This window comes from Candoia aspera, chromosome 1, assembly GCF_035149785.1.
Source record: "Candoia aspera isolate rCanAsp1 chromosome 1, rCanAsp1.hap2, whole genome shotgun sequence".
Lineage (NCBI taxonomy): Eukaryota > Metazoa > Chordata > Lepidosauria > Squamata > Boidae > Candoia > Candoia aspera.
In genome coordinates, this window is record NC_086153.1 from 139,660,563 (window position 1) to 139,675,299 (window position 14,737).

Here is a 14,737-nt window from a genome sequence, read left to right on the forward strand (position 1 = left end):
TATTAATAGATAATGTATTTCTTATATTTGAACATGAAAGCTATGTAATACATTTTGCAAACCCCAAGCAGTATAAATACGCTCCACAGTTTAAGTCTTTCTTATAATACTCAGTCCATCAGCAATGCATGAGCAGAAACCATTAAAAGTATATAGTAATATTTCCAACAGCATTTGTATTCTAAGCTTGCTAAGTGTTTCAGAATCCTGCCAGCATGAATGTTGACAGATTTCTTTCCCCTAAAGGGTATGCTAGATCTTATAGCATTTATGCCCAGTATCTTCATAAGACAGATGCAGGGGAAAAAAAACAATAGAAATCAAGCGAATGCTGTTAAAAATAGAATTAAAAATATAAAAAATGGAACTAGAATGTTAGTTTGGTTCCAAGGGGGGAAAAAAGGTGCTTTGGAGCATGTATGGGCATGCCCATAGCATGTCAGCAACTCCTGAAACTAAAAGGAAATGACAAAATATGCATGACAAAATATCATCCAACTACTGTGGCTTGAGGACTTGCATCACATCTTGGGATGCAAGTACGCAAGTCCAAAATTTGCACTGCACCTCTGGACAGAGAGGTGGTAAGCTCCTCCTCCCAGTCAAGCAGAGATTAGATATCCATTTGTTAGGGGCATACAAGTTTATTAAATTATTGTTGTTATTACTGTTACTATTTTACACTGATCAGAGGCTTGAGCTAGATACTTTAAATGGCCCTTCCAACTCTCTGAGTCTATAGGCAGAGGTGAAGCAAACATAGCTGAGGTTCACGCAGGGATGACTGGGCAAGTTCACCACAGCACATGAGCCCCTCTGGTGCTCTCTGCATCTTCCCAGATACTCAAAGCACATTGCACCACTAACATCTTTAGGGCCAGGATTTTTTTGTTAACCTCATTTAGGGCCAGGATTTTTTTGTTAACCTCATGCCTTCATTTTGCACGCAGTTATCTGACAACCATGTGATTTTGAAAGAACATTTTTCTTACACATTATCTGTAAGGGAGGTACTTCAGCCTATGCTATTCTCTGCAAGGGACCAGTGGAGTTTGTTTGTTTATCATATTTTTATCACCGCCCATCTCCCCCACAAGTTGGTTGGCCACCTCTCTAAAGTGATCACAGGAGTCTCTCAGGATGGCAAACTAGTTCTGCCTTTTCTCAAGGACACTTCAAGTTGGGCATTGCAACGCTACCTGGATTGTAATGATGGGCCATGTGAGCCAACACTTTGGGTGCAGGTGTGATTAATGTCCTCCTGATTTATTGGCATTATTATTATTATTACTAATATTCCATCTTTTTAATATACAGTATATATAGTCAACAGAACTGCAAAGAATCAAATTGGGTGTTGGGAACGTAAGTTTTAATGTGCTTAGTGCCTGCGGCCAAAAGGATCGACAGTCCCCAGTTCTTGGGAACAGTAAGACAATATACAGACCACCCGAAGTTAATGATGACCTTTACCGTACTTTCGTTAAGACTTAGACAAATAAGGCGATTGCTCTTTTACTACTTCACACCTCAAGCTTTAGCTGAAAGTGAACATCTGTGTCTGTCTGTTGCTTTTCTCTTTTCCAGAAGGAACACAGTAAGTTCCCATTTGGCTCCATAGGTAGTGTTCAGATAATAGTTTCCTGTAGTTGTATCTCTCTGGCCAGCATTTTGAGTTGTCTTTCTGCCTGTCATGCTAGTAGACTTTTTCTCAGAAACACTGCAGTTTAACAACCCAGCCCCTAGGTAAATTTGTTTATGGTCACATTGGTATAGCTTGACTGGCTTCAGCGACAGTATTCTTGCTCTATGGTTGCCATCAGCTCCTCTTCAGAGTAATCGTAGGATATCTTGGCTTGTCTCTCTGGCTTCTTGAGCGGCAACCTGCAGATTGCAAGGTTTGCAGTGAGAAAGCAATAATCAGGACTGGAAAAAAAAAAAGAGAGACCTCATTTCTTTCCCCTGCTAGCAAAATGTTATCTTCCCATTTCTCCTTTAATTAGCTTGTGTATCTAATTCTCACACTGCTTTTTAAGATGTTTATTCTGAACGTTTATATCCCATCATTTAATTTTATATAAAATGGAACTCACAGCATGGGAGAACAACAGGATTTGGAAGGGTAAAATAGGCAAGGAGGAAGGCACATCTATTTTCTGGGACCTGGGTCATAGCTAAATTTAATGGAAGGAGAAATCCATGTTTGTTCTAGGGCAAGGATCCCTGACCTTTTCTAGCTAAGGGGTACCCCTCTAAAGTTGAGAGTACACTGGGGCACTTTGTAAATCTTGCCCAATGAGGGCTTTCCTATGTAAGTATCCACAATTATTTAATAAAGCTTTGTTAATTGCTTTTATTCTGGTGTCTCTTGCCCATTCCCTCTCTGGTATCCGAACGAGTGGCTGCTACAGCCAGCAACAATATGGGCACCATGATGGGGATGGGAACCCTGTTGGTAAGGAGACCAAGACCAAAGCAGAATGATTATTCTGGAAGAATAAAGGGATTAAAATGTCATGCTATGTTGGAAAAGGAACTTCTTTAAAGCTGTGGATTACAATTAGAATCCCCATGAACAAAAGAATAATTGTATTGATAATTGGGAAGCAATTCTAAAATGTTTCTTTCTTGAAGGAAAAGAAAAAGAATGCTAAAAAAAATAAAAACTACTGCAATAAAAAATTATAGTCAAGCTGATGGCCAACACATCTGGTCTTCTTCAACCACTCTGTATCTAAATTAAGAAAACAATGTTGTGATTAAATTCAGTCCCTCATCAGTTTTCTTCCATCAGCATATGGATTGTCTGAGAGAGATAACAAGAAAAGCAACAATCTAATCTCGTTAAGTGGCCATTTAAAAAAAACAACACCTTCTTGCCACAATATTTCCTACATAGATGCTTGTAGAAAAATGTGAAGAAATTATTACTGAGCCATGCTAAACAGCTGATAAAAGCACAGGAATGAAAACCCTGTCCATGTCTGCAAAAGAATATATTGATGTTGTCTCCACGCATGGTTATTATCATTTGATTCAAGGTAACTTACTGATTGGCAAAGTTATTGCTCTCTGGCGTAGATCTTGCTAAAAAACCCTGAAAAACAAATGAACAAATGACACTTATACAGCCTATGACAATGAAACGCAGATTTACCCCTGCTAGTGAATCTCATAATTATATAGATCAGTGAAAGCAAAAATGATTTTTGGCAAGGGAGGTGAGGGACTCTGACATTCCTCTATGGAAGCATTTTGATTGCTGGGATTAGAAAAGTTGGTGTATGTGTATATACAGTTACCTTTCCTCATTCTAAGAAAAGACAATGAGCAGGGGATTCCTACGGACACAAGCCAGAAGAATGCTGTTGAAGAAATACACCATTGCCTTATCAATAAAAATCATTAGATCATATTAAAATATTGGCAGGATCGTAAGCATGATGGGAGGATGGCAACATACACATATTCATGTGTTCACACATGCTAAGGATCTGAAACAGGGATGCCTCCTCTGTTCTCCCTACCAGTTTCCAGACCAAGGTAAATATACCGATGGCACAACTCAGCCTAAATCATATCCAACTCTTCCTGCTGTTCCAATCAGTTTAGCTTAACAGATATATCTGACTCGACTCTACTGAGCAAAGTTCTAATCAGGTTCATCCAGCCTTGAAAACTGGTAATGATGTTGGTTAACAAATCCTACCTGTGAGAAATGTAAACCACAGGTAAGGTTTATATTCTTATTGGGCCTTTCCACGCTGCTAAGGTGAAGGGCAGATTTTGACGGCCTTGCCCCTTGGGGAAAGTGCTAGTTATGGACCTGATCAAGGCCACGATGTTGTGGGGACACAGCAGAAAAATAACGTTGCCAGGGTATGCTTGTGCAAATGGGAAAAGGGCCTTTAAGGACACTGAAAAGTAGCTTGTCTTTTTAACCATATTTGAGAGACAGGACCACATCTTAGTGTTGGATTCAGGCACACTGACTGAAGTATGTAATATCTCTTTACAAGTCCAGCCAATCATCCAGTTTCCCCTCTCTCCTGTAAGCCAGGAGGATCTCCGCTGCCTGTGTTTGAAAACCCTGCAAGGACAGAACCTGTTATTAAACCAATTACAATTTTAACATATATGGAAAAGCTGAATAACAATTTAAGCTCCATGAAGTCTGTGTCCCTGCTTTCTTAGAAGGTGTCCTATTTTCTGCTGGTATACAGTATACTGCATTTTAGCCCATACTGTCATCATCAAAGCCCATTTGCTTACCTGCAGCTTTAAGTGGCACCTTAGTGTGCTAACAATCCCCTATTCTCATGTCCAGCACACAATTAAATACCTTTGTGCCCTGGAATAGAAATGGTTCTCCCCCCCACACCAAACTGTGCTGCTACTCCTTCAAGGTGCATAAAATCTATAGCATATTGTCACCCATCATCATAATCATGGAGACGAGGTCTGCATATGACCAGAGCACAGCTCAGGAGTTTCAAAGTACAGGCTCACCCCTTCCCTCTAGTCACTAGCCAGTATCTTCCACCACCCACCCATTCCTTGGGGTTGGGTCCCAGGAATCTTTCTTTCTTTTCTTGGGAGTCCCTCCCTTTTTGGAATCTTTCTCAGCTTCCAGCCAGGTAAAAGGAAAGACAGAGCTCCATGGAAGAGAGAAGAGCAGCTGAATAATCACTTTCCCTAGTGAAGTAAGAGATGAGGCCAGCCCTGGTCAGTTTCAGATACTCAGCAATCCAGAACCCACGTTGGCCTAATCTTATCTCCAGCACATAACTCAAATACCAGGGTCTGGTTCCCTGCCCTCACAGGCTATTTCTGCTGCAGGATTCCCTAAGTGTGTCTAATTATATCTGTCTGACCTGGAATCTGTTTTGGAGTTGCTCAATTACTTTAAAAGCCAAGTTAATTTACATTTAATTCATCTACATTTTAAAAAAATCAGTACATGCACATTTATGGTTGGGAGCCATCTCCCTGTTTCTTTCATCCTGTCAGGTGGCCAGATGGCAAGTAGGAGGAAGAACCAAGGAATCAGTACAGAGCAGCCAAGAGAAAGGCCTGTCCTTGGAATCTGACCTGTCCTTGGGGTCAAATTACATCCCATAGGAGACTGTGTTTCCCACTGGAAGGTGATGTGCCAAGGGGGTGGGGGGTGAGGAGAACCAACCATCAGAGATCTGAAAACTGGTCCACTTGCAAATCTGGGGGATCGGGTTTGGTGAGGAATTGCAACGGTTGACAAAGGCACAGGATAGGCCTCTGCGATGCCAATGGCCAATTTTAGCTGACTTTGGGGCAGTGCTTTAAATTCATACTGTAGTTGGAACATGGCCTCAGAGGAATGCTGAGGTATTGCTTGCATTTTTTCCCCCAGGAGTTTTGAGAAAAGCATCCCAGAGCATCAAGTCTATACATGAAACTCAGATTCTTGTAATATAGGATGGAACCAAGTATTGATTAAGAAGGCAGCCACAAGATGGCACTGGTTTATAAAGACTTCGCTAAAACAAAACAAGGATCCCCACCCCCACCCCGCAACTGAAATCTGGAACCGAATTAAACATATTAGTTTGGCTTGTAAATAAAATCCAAATGTCATTTTCATCATTTGGATGAATAAAAGAGGCCCCAAAGAAGTCCTTTGACACAGGAATATCTCCCCTAACAAAAGCACAGCATTTTCCCATTAATTACACCCCAAAGGCAATAACGCAAGCTTATAAATAGCTAGTAAGCTTTCTGTGATGAATCAGAATTGTTTCTAAGTGACCAGGTTCTTTCTTCCTTTTTCTTTCAGGACACCAAATATTCCCAAATGATAAATATGAATAATTGCAGATATGCAGGATATTAAATTACTTTTATATTGTTGCCAAGAGAACAACATAGACATGGCCTTGTAGTTACCAAGAGTCCAACTTGACTTGAATGAGGCTTTTATCTTTCTTTGTCAAACATAAGGAAGAAAATCCCAGCAGTTAAATTGTTCTAATTAAATAAATAGCTTTTTGAACTGAACCAATTTCAATCTGGCCTGGGGTGGAAAAGGGTTTATGAATGCAAGGAAGAGGGACAGCAAGATGTGTGACAGTAAATTAAGTTATACAGCACTCAGGGTAGCATTCAGGCTTTACAGGACACACACTGCTATTGCACTGTATCCTTGTGGTGTCCCAAATTTACAATATCCAATGGAAATTTCCATCAATAAGTGATGATTTCTCTTCTTCCCTGCAGCCCATTCAGAAGCTCCAGAGAGTCTGAGGACCTTCTTGGAAGTTGATGGGGACAAAACTGGGGGAGCTGCTGCTGTGGCTGCGACAGGGAACTGTGATCAATCCATTCTCCAGCATTACATTCCACCACCTTCTCACCTCAGATCCCACAGCAACATATCATAGAGAACTATGCAACCCACTACAAACTCACTGTTCTGTGGATGGAAACCTCCACTCACTGAATGAATCTTCCACTAAGTTGAGAGCCAACAGGTGCAGTGCACCTAATGCTGTTCTAGTGATGCTGCTTTCCTGGTGCCCTGTAAGGTTGTGCTACCACTGGGTAGTTCTTCCAAGATATGAAGTCGGGAGCTGTAGCTCCAACTGATACTTGGGCTCCCAGCTTTTTAGTAGAGCCTCGTCTGAGGGATGATCTTCAGAACCTATCGAGACTCAAACAAATGTGGAATTACAGCAAGAAACTTGTAGAGATAGTTAGAGCCAGCCTGGGGCCGAATTGTGCCTCAGATGAGAAATGTCTTTTGTACCATGCACACAGACTTTCTAACTTGCAATTATTTTATTTCAGGTCCATTTCATAAGTTTAATACACATTTTACCTACAATGATTTACATTAATGGGTGGTTCCTCCCAAAATAAAAAAAATAATATACTGGCCACAAATAATCGGCCTGCCACTTCCTGTGTTCCAAGCCTGTTTTAGATGCGTTATGCTTGGTCGTAATGCAACAACCAGATTCTGTGTTTTTATTTATTTTATCTTTTTTATTTTATTCAAGAAATTAAACATAGCACACATTCCCCTTGTCTATGTTATGCTCACAACAAACCTAAGTGGGAGGCTAGATTAGCCTTCCTCAATTTGTGTTAGCAAATTTCAATTTTCATCAGCTTCAGTCTGGTTATATTCAAGAATGGCAGAGTTGAAATTCGAAATGTCTGGAAGAGGAATCAGGTTTGGTTGCAACAGGTACCTGGCTGATATCAAAAACTTAAGCAGGGTCAGATCTGGTTAGTAGTGGTTAGGAAACCACCAAGAAAATGGCTAATGGCTTGGAAAAACATCCTAGAAGGCAACAACAAACCATTTTGGTATTGTTGCCAAGAAAACAATTTGGACATGCCCATGAAGTGACCAGGAGTAGAGCTCGACCCTAGGGAGATTATTTTAATCAAGTCTGGGAAAACTGGGTAAGAGTTCAACGTCACCAGCCATGAGCTCGATGGCTGTACAAATCTATGGGTCACCAAACGTTGCGCGACACTTTCCAGCAAGCGCGGTCAACCTAGCCGGTGCTGAAAGATGGTAGGCGTTGCTTTTAGCAAAATCTAGGAAGCCACACATCCTTCCGCCTTTTGTTTTTACCAGCGCAACATAGTTGCCTGGAACTGCCGAAAAAAGAGCCACAACTTCCCGCAGGATCACAGAAAGCCGTGCCGGTTTACCTACAAGAAGAGTTTTATCTCCTGTTCTTTTCCATAGACGTTTTACCCACGCCGCGCCCGACTCCACGTATTCCCGCCCGCCGTTCGGCCGGCACGCTTACCTCCGGCTTCTCCCGCCGACCCACGGCCTCCTCTCCGCTGCCCTCTGTTGGGCGGGAGCAGGAGTCTCCAGCGTCGTGGCGCGGAGGGCGGCGAGGCGGAGGCGGCGGCAGCGGCAGCGACAGGAGTTGGGGGCTGTCTTCGTCGCACTCCTCCAGCACTTGGTCCAGGAGCTCGGAGTCCGAGTCGGGCGGCTCGAGCGGCAGCGCGGGGGCGCGCGCCGGGGTCTGGCCCGCGGCCCTCGCCCTAGCCGCCCCCTCGTCGTCCGTCGGGCCCTGCCGGGAGGGGGCGCTATGACTCGCGCTGCCCCATCCGGGCCCCAGCCAGCGCCTCGGCGGGCTGAGGCTCCGCGTCTTCCCCGCCCTGCTGCTGCCGGTGCCCATAGCGGCGGGAGTCCCCAGGGGTCGGGCCGCGTTGGCTTTCCGGGCCGCTGCAGTTGCTCGAGGCCGCTTTGCTGCTCCCGATTGCTTTCCAGATTGTTCTGATTCTAAAGCCCAACTGTTGCGGAGTCCTGGCGGGCGGTGGCCAAAGAGGATGGGATCCATCTTCGTTCCTTTTCCTTGTTTTCCTGCTGTTTCAAGAACATTCCTTGGGGTTTAAATCTGCTCATTGCGGAGAAGCCCCTTGGAAGAACCAAGATCTCCTGCCGCTCCCACACTCCCCACCGCAAAGTGCTAAAGAGAGAGGAAAAGTATTTAGGTTTTTTTTAATTCCCTCTCGTTTTTTAATCCCAAGAATTTGGCTTTGAACAAATATGCATGGGTGTAACCTTCTCGCAGAATGAGGGTAGATTTCAAAAAGAAGGAAATGCCAGAGTGCTGTACTTCGAGCATACCTGGCATTAATTTAGCTATATGGTAGAAAGCAATAACAAAATGGGTATATAAATGATTCAAAATAAATGGGTTTCTGCAATAAATATTGTGGAAAGTATTAAAATGAACCAACTCACAATTTGGCGAAGGGATACTCAGGGTATATCTTAGCATTCCAAAATGTTATCTTTTGGTAACAACTCAGGAGTCCAGCTAGTTAGTGTTTTAAAAAGATAGTCAACTTGTTCACTATGTTAACCATATTTGTCAAAGTGAATTTCACAATGCTGGATAGCCATTTTGTGTATCTCAAATTAGTCTGCTGATCTCAGGTCAAATATAGTTGGGGTCAGACCTATTACATTCAGTAGAGCTTTCTTTGGAATAAATGTGCCTTTGAGTCAGTCCCTCTTGATGTTGCTTTTTTATTTTAATGGCAGGGCTTAGATGTTGAATAAAGAACAAAAAAGGAAAATGTATTTTAAGCAGGAGAACAGTGTAATTACAAGCAAAGAAAACCATAGATCTGGAAATGGGGGAGGAATGTATAATCACACAATTATTCTGGATTCCAAAGACTAAAATTTGCTGCTAGGGTTTCTATTTGTTTTACTGTTGTTCACTTTTAATATGGTTGAGAATTTCCAGAACAGCCATGTTGAATTGCAGCATTTTTTTGTGGGGGGAGGGATTAAAAGCTAGACTGGCATTGGAAATCTTTGTTTCAAAAGGAGCTGGAAAACAGAAGCACCAAGAGGATCCTGGACAGACTTCTACCAGCTGTGGGATAACACTCTTTTTCTGGCTGCAATAACCAATCTGATTGGGTAAAAATAGATCTTGCACAGCAATTTATGTGGATGTGTCCTGTTAGAAGTGTTTTTTTTTCTCCCAAGTGAGTTTGGCAACTGTATATTTCCATTCTTTGCTGGTTCACTTGCTTAGGAAATCTGAGAAAGGAGACTAGAATGCATAGGCTTGGTCACAATAAAAGGGACTGCCTTTACACACCAGTGTTAAAAAGGGTCTGCCTCTGCTCATTTTTAGATAATTGTTTGAAAGAAGTAAATCCATCTTTGTCTATAGTATGGACAAAGGAAGAATTATTTGATTGCTAGAATACGTCTGTTCTCCCTTTTCTATTCACAATGGTTTTTTACATAAACGATGTTGCTGGGTCACAAAGCTAATCCTAGAAGTTCTGAAGTTGTCCTAAAAAGATGTATTTCTTTTTAGAAGAGGCCAATGCTGCTCTAAGAGATTTTCCTCACAGTTATGTTGACATGATTTCCTCTACTCATTGAGTCAGCAGAAAAGTATTCTAGTATAAATTGTTCTTCACCAATTGCCAAGTCTTATTCTGCCTCAGTAACAGGCCACTGAGTAGTGCTATCCTTACAACTTTAATGTGGGTGTTCCAATGGTGCACTCACAGCTATTGTAACTGAGTCTATCCACCTCACTGCTGGTTGTCCTCTTCTTCTCTTTCCTTCTACACAGCACAGGTAGTCCTCATTTTCCAACCACTCGTTAAGAGACAGACGTTACGATGGTGCTGAAAAAATAACTGGCCAATTTATCATCATTACGACCTCTGCAGTGTCCCTCAGCCACGTGATTGCCATTAGTCAGTACGCGTGCCTGACCTGTGTTTTTTTCTTTCTTTTCCCCCTTGCAGTGCAGAGAGATTGGAGAGGAAGGGATTGCAAGAGAGTAAGCTGTTTGCTCTTCTACACATCAAAAGCAATGCAATTGCTCCGGCAACCCGAGGCTGGGAGCTGGAGCTGCAGGCATGATATGCAAACGGCTTACTCTCTTGAAATCTCTTCCTCTCCAATCTCTCTTCTCTGTGAGGGGGGCAGGTGCGCCTCACCAGCAGTGGGGGGAAGATGGTGAAGGTCAGCTGGGAGCGGCAGGGGCAACAGGGGCGGTGGAGTGCAGGGTGGTGGGGAGCAGAGGTGCTGGAGTGCAGGGCAGCCAAAAGGGCAGAAATGGGAGGAGATGGGTGGGGGGAGTTGAAGCAGAGGTGAGCGTAGCAGGGCAGGAGAAGCATGAAGTCCTTGCCTGATGATGGTGTGCTCCTGGTCTAATGACTGCAATCAGGACTACTGGAACTGCCATTGCTAAGTGGTGCAACCACGTGATGTTTTGCCTAATGACTGCTTTGCTTAGCAATGGAAATTCCGGTCCCAGTTAGGGTTGTTAAGTGAGGACTACCTGTATTTTCCAGAGTCTTCTTTACCAGAGTTCGAAAGCATCAGTGCTCTTCCTATCTTGCTTCTTCAAAGTCCAACTTTGCTTCCATAAAGTGTCACAGAGAATACCATGACTTGCATGATGGCATGCATGATTTTGATCTTTGTACATACAGACACATCTTTGTACATATAGACACATCACAGCATTTGAATATCTTTTTCCAAGGCCTTCATGGCTGCTGTACCAAGAGCTAGTCTGTGGCATATTTCTTGACTGCTTGTTCCTTTGCTTTTGATCATTGATCCTAAAAGGCAGAAGCTATCCACCATTCTGATATCTTTATTGACAATTCTAAGGCTGCTTGTTCTACCTGTTGTCATTAGTTTGGTCTTTATATTTGATTTTAGTCCCATTTTTTCACTCTGCTCTTTTATTACTAGGGCTTGAAGATCCTTTGCACTTTCAGCTATCAGGGTAATATCAGCATAGCACAGGATTTTGATTTTCTTCCTCCAGTTTTAAAACCACGCTCATCTTCTTCCAATCCAGCTTCCCTATATATTCAGCATATAGGTTGAATAAATGAGGGGAGAGTATACAGCCTTGTCTTACTCCTTTACCAACCTGGAGCCAGTCTGTTTCACCATGCTCTGTCTGTACTGTGTAAATTGAAGAATTGCACTGACTGTGATTCCCCTTCCCCTTCGCAACACCTGCTGGTGGGAAAAACAACCCCCAATCATTCTTAATGTGTGGTGGGGTAGAATTGGGCAGTAGTGGATAGGAGTCTGGGATGGAGGGCTTAGTCACCTTTCAGTTTGGCCAGGTAGTGGATCACAGGCACAGGGGCGGTAAAGAGGAAGAGAGTGCCCCATACCTACTGGCCTTGAGTGTCTGTGATTGACAGCATCCTGAAATAAATGATGGATTATAGGATTAGACTGAATGGGGGTGTCTTCTCAAGAAAAGTAAGAACAACAAAACCCCTTGTTAGAAAATGTGTAACAGATGCATTGGTGATAAACCCTAGTTACAGAACCAGACTGTTTTCCGTGCAGGAATTCAAAGGAAAATATCTCCGAGATACTCTCTGGGTCATTGGTTCCCCTCTTGAATTGCTTTTACTATTAAGAGGTTTTCCTTTGCATTTAGCTGGAATCTGCCTTCCTGAACTCTGGTATTGCAGTGACCCTGTTTGGGGTTTGCCACTCACCACCAGAATTGTTAAAGGGAGTGTGAGGATAATAGGGCAGTAGTTGAATTTTTATAATCTAAATTTTCTTGTACATTGTGTAGCTAGATGTGCCAGACAGATAACTGAATCAGCGTGCAGCTTGCAAGCTAAACATCTAACTCAGTGCAGATGGGCTTAGGGAGAATAACAGTAAAACGTTTCTCCTTAAAACTGGTGTAAATTGAGCAATTTTGTCACACACCCAATATCAGAGATAGTGAGTGTCATGGAATGGTTAGAAAGAGTGGACACCATTGTCTGTATAACACTTTTTCTTTGTATAGTAGTACATGATAGCATTGATGTTGATAAAACCAGTTTTTGGAAATACTAGATCAATAGATACCATGTTGTACAGCAGGGTGGGGAACTGGTGGCTCTCCAAATGTTGAACTACAGCTTTCAGTAGCTATAGCAATCATGATGATGATAGTAATAATAATATGCCAATGCTGCAGCAAGGGGGTTAGTGATGCTGTGTGCATCATAACTTTGTGTAATTGAGACAAAGTATGTACTTGTGTCACAGCATGATGTGAAATGATAAAAGTATATAATTGGTGAAATTTGTGTCATGATGTTGTAATGGACACAGTGTTGTTCTGATGTCATGTCTTCTACCAGGTATGTATGTTTTGATAATCGTAGTTCAACATCTGGAAAGCCAGTTTTTTTCACTCCAACAGAGCAGAATTGCCATCTAATACCTATAGAACAGATTACTCACTCAGTTTGCAGTTTGAAAAGAACAAATCACAATGCTGATTAAAATCTCCAAAAATTACCAGTCAAAATCAATGCCAGTGGTAATTGTTTTGTATGTAATATCTTTGTTCCTACATGTGTTTCCGTTCATACATTTCCCCACCGTTAATCACGTGCAAATGTGTTCTTGGGGCTATGAATCTTGCCCTTCTTGTTGATCTCGTATTGTCTTAATGCATTTTAATTTTTGGCTTGTAGAACAAACCTTCCTGTTTCACAGTGGTTGCTTAGGCATCTCAGGGCTTCGAAGGGTAATTCCCTTTGTGTGATGCATTCTTCTCTGAATAGCACAGTACCCAGAGATTAGCAGCAAAACATCCCAGCCTTTATTGCTACAGAAAGGCTGCAAATTTTGCTTCGTCTTTTCCATTAGTGCCAAGCTAAAAGGGAGGGGCTTGTTCTCTCTGGAACGGATCCAGGGGCTCAAAATTCAGGAATTAATGACTAACCCCTTTCTTACCAAGGTTCACATACTGTCTTGCAGACTATTAGCAAAGCCAAAATCAACAAGCTCCTCAAGTCATCTTTAATTCAAAAGACAAAAGGAAATAAATTGCAAAATAGACATATTTTCTCTCCTTCTTCTAGACAAATAGTTATTCCTCTATTCCCCAACAGTCTGTGGTGGGGTACAGATGTAGGTGGTTATTTGAATCAATTCACATCTTGAATCCTTGTTAACAAACAGGTATTTCAATATCCTGCAAAGTTGTTTAAATTGAATGGTAGCTTCTGATGCTACTTGTTTATGGACTATTATGTCAGACTGCTTCAGGTGCTAGAAAATTCTCTATACAGCTATATGGAGAAAGTGATGTGATTTGGGGGGGGGTGCACTCCTCAGAGTGTCTGTGTGTGCATGCCTTCAAGTCAGTGTTGACTCCTGGCAACTGCCTGGACAAGTCCCTGCAGTTTTTTTGGCAAGATTTTAGGAGTGGTTTGCCCTTGCCTGCTTCCTAGGGCTGAGAGGATGACTGGCCCCAGGTCACCCAGCTGGCTTCATGCCTACAGTGGGACTAGAACTCATGGTCTCCCAATTTCTAGCCTGATGCCTTAACCACTACACCAAAATGGCTCTCCTCAGTAGTTATTCAGGTAATCACTGATGGACACTGATGAACATAGTCCTGAACCCCTTTACAAATTAATTAATTAATTAATTAATTGCATAGTTTTTAATTGTATGTGCTTTAAAGTATGTTGGTTTGATCTCAGACCATAAAGCAGATACGATGACTGTTGTCTTGTGAGGGCCAGGCTGGGGGAAAGAAGGTATTGTTAGGCTGTGATTGTATTGTTAAATCATAAGCGGGGACAGGGTCAAAAGCAGCCACCCTAAGCAGTATATGTGGAAGGTGCTGAGGAGCTTTCCCTTCACCCTGCAGAAGATGCTCAGATGTGGGGTTGAAGCGAGTTTTAACTTGCAATTCAGTCAGCCTTGTAACTGAATCAGGAGTGATGTGTACCATTTTTTTCTGTTGCTTCAGACAAGAAAAGGTCACAAGCCGTACCCAAACATTGTTTGGTTATTTGTACCCTGCTCATCAAAAAAATTCCCAGGGTATCCCACAAAAGAATTAAAAATCCCCCCCCCCCAGAGAAATTGCCTAAACAAGCTATCTTTTCCTGAGCTGCACAGCCTTCTGCGAATTAACAAGCTCAGCTCTGTGACCTCAATTAGTTGATTAGAACCCCCCAGATGGCTGGCAGCTGCTGCCTGAAATTGACAAGACCCTAATCAGTTTTACTGTGAAGGCTTTTTGTTTGCCTCCTATGCCTTCCTGGTTTGCAGAGGCCAGCATGCTAGTCAAACAGCATGTGCCTTTCCATGTGTATTCCCTATTGTGTGCCTGCTTACTCTCTTGTAATCCCTTCCTCTCCAATGAATGTAAATACAAACATCAGTTCTCTTCTTGCTAATTAT

General features: G+C 42.5%; 1 protein-coding gene across 1 annotated transcript; it reads right to left on the bottom strand.

The window, feature by feature from the left end:
* Positions 1–1,350: 1,350 nt before the first annotated feature.
* On the bottom strand, positions 1,351–8,444 carry CYS1 (cystin 1). Its single transcript, XM_063314435.1, has 3 exons — positions 7,803–8,444; positions 3,051–3,097; positions 1,351–1,884 (listed from the first exon to the last, which is right to left on the bottom strand). Exons 1-3 carry the CDS (start codon positions 8,343–8,345, stop codon positions 1,788–1,790), a joined length of 687 nt encoding a protein of 228 aa, XP_063170505.1. The 5' UTR covers positions 8,346–8,444; the 3' UTR covers positions 1,351–1,787.
* Positions 8,445–14,737: the final 6,293 nt, after the last annotated feature.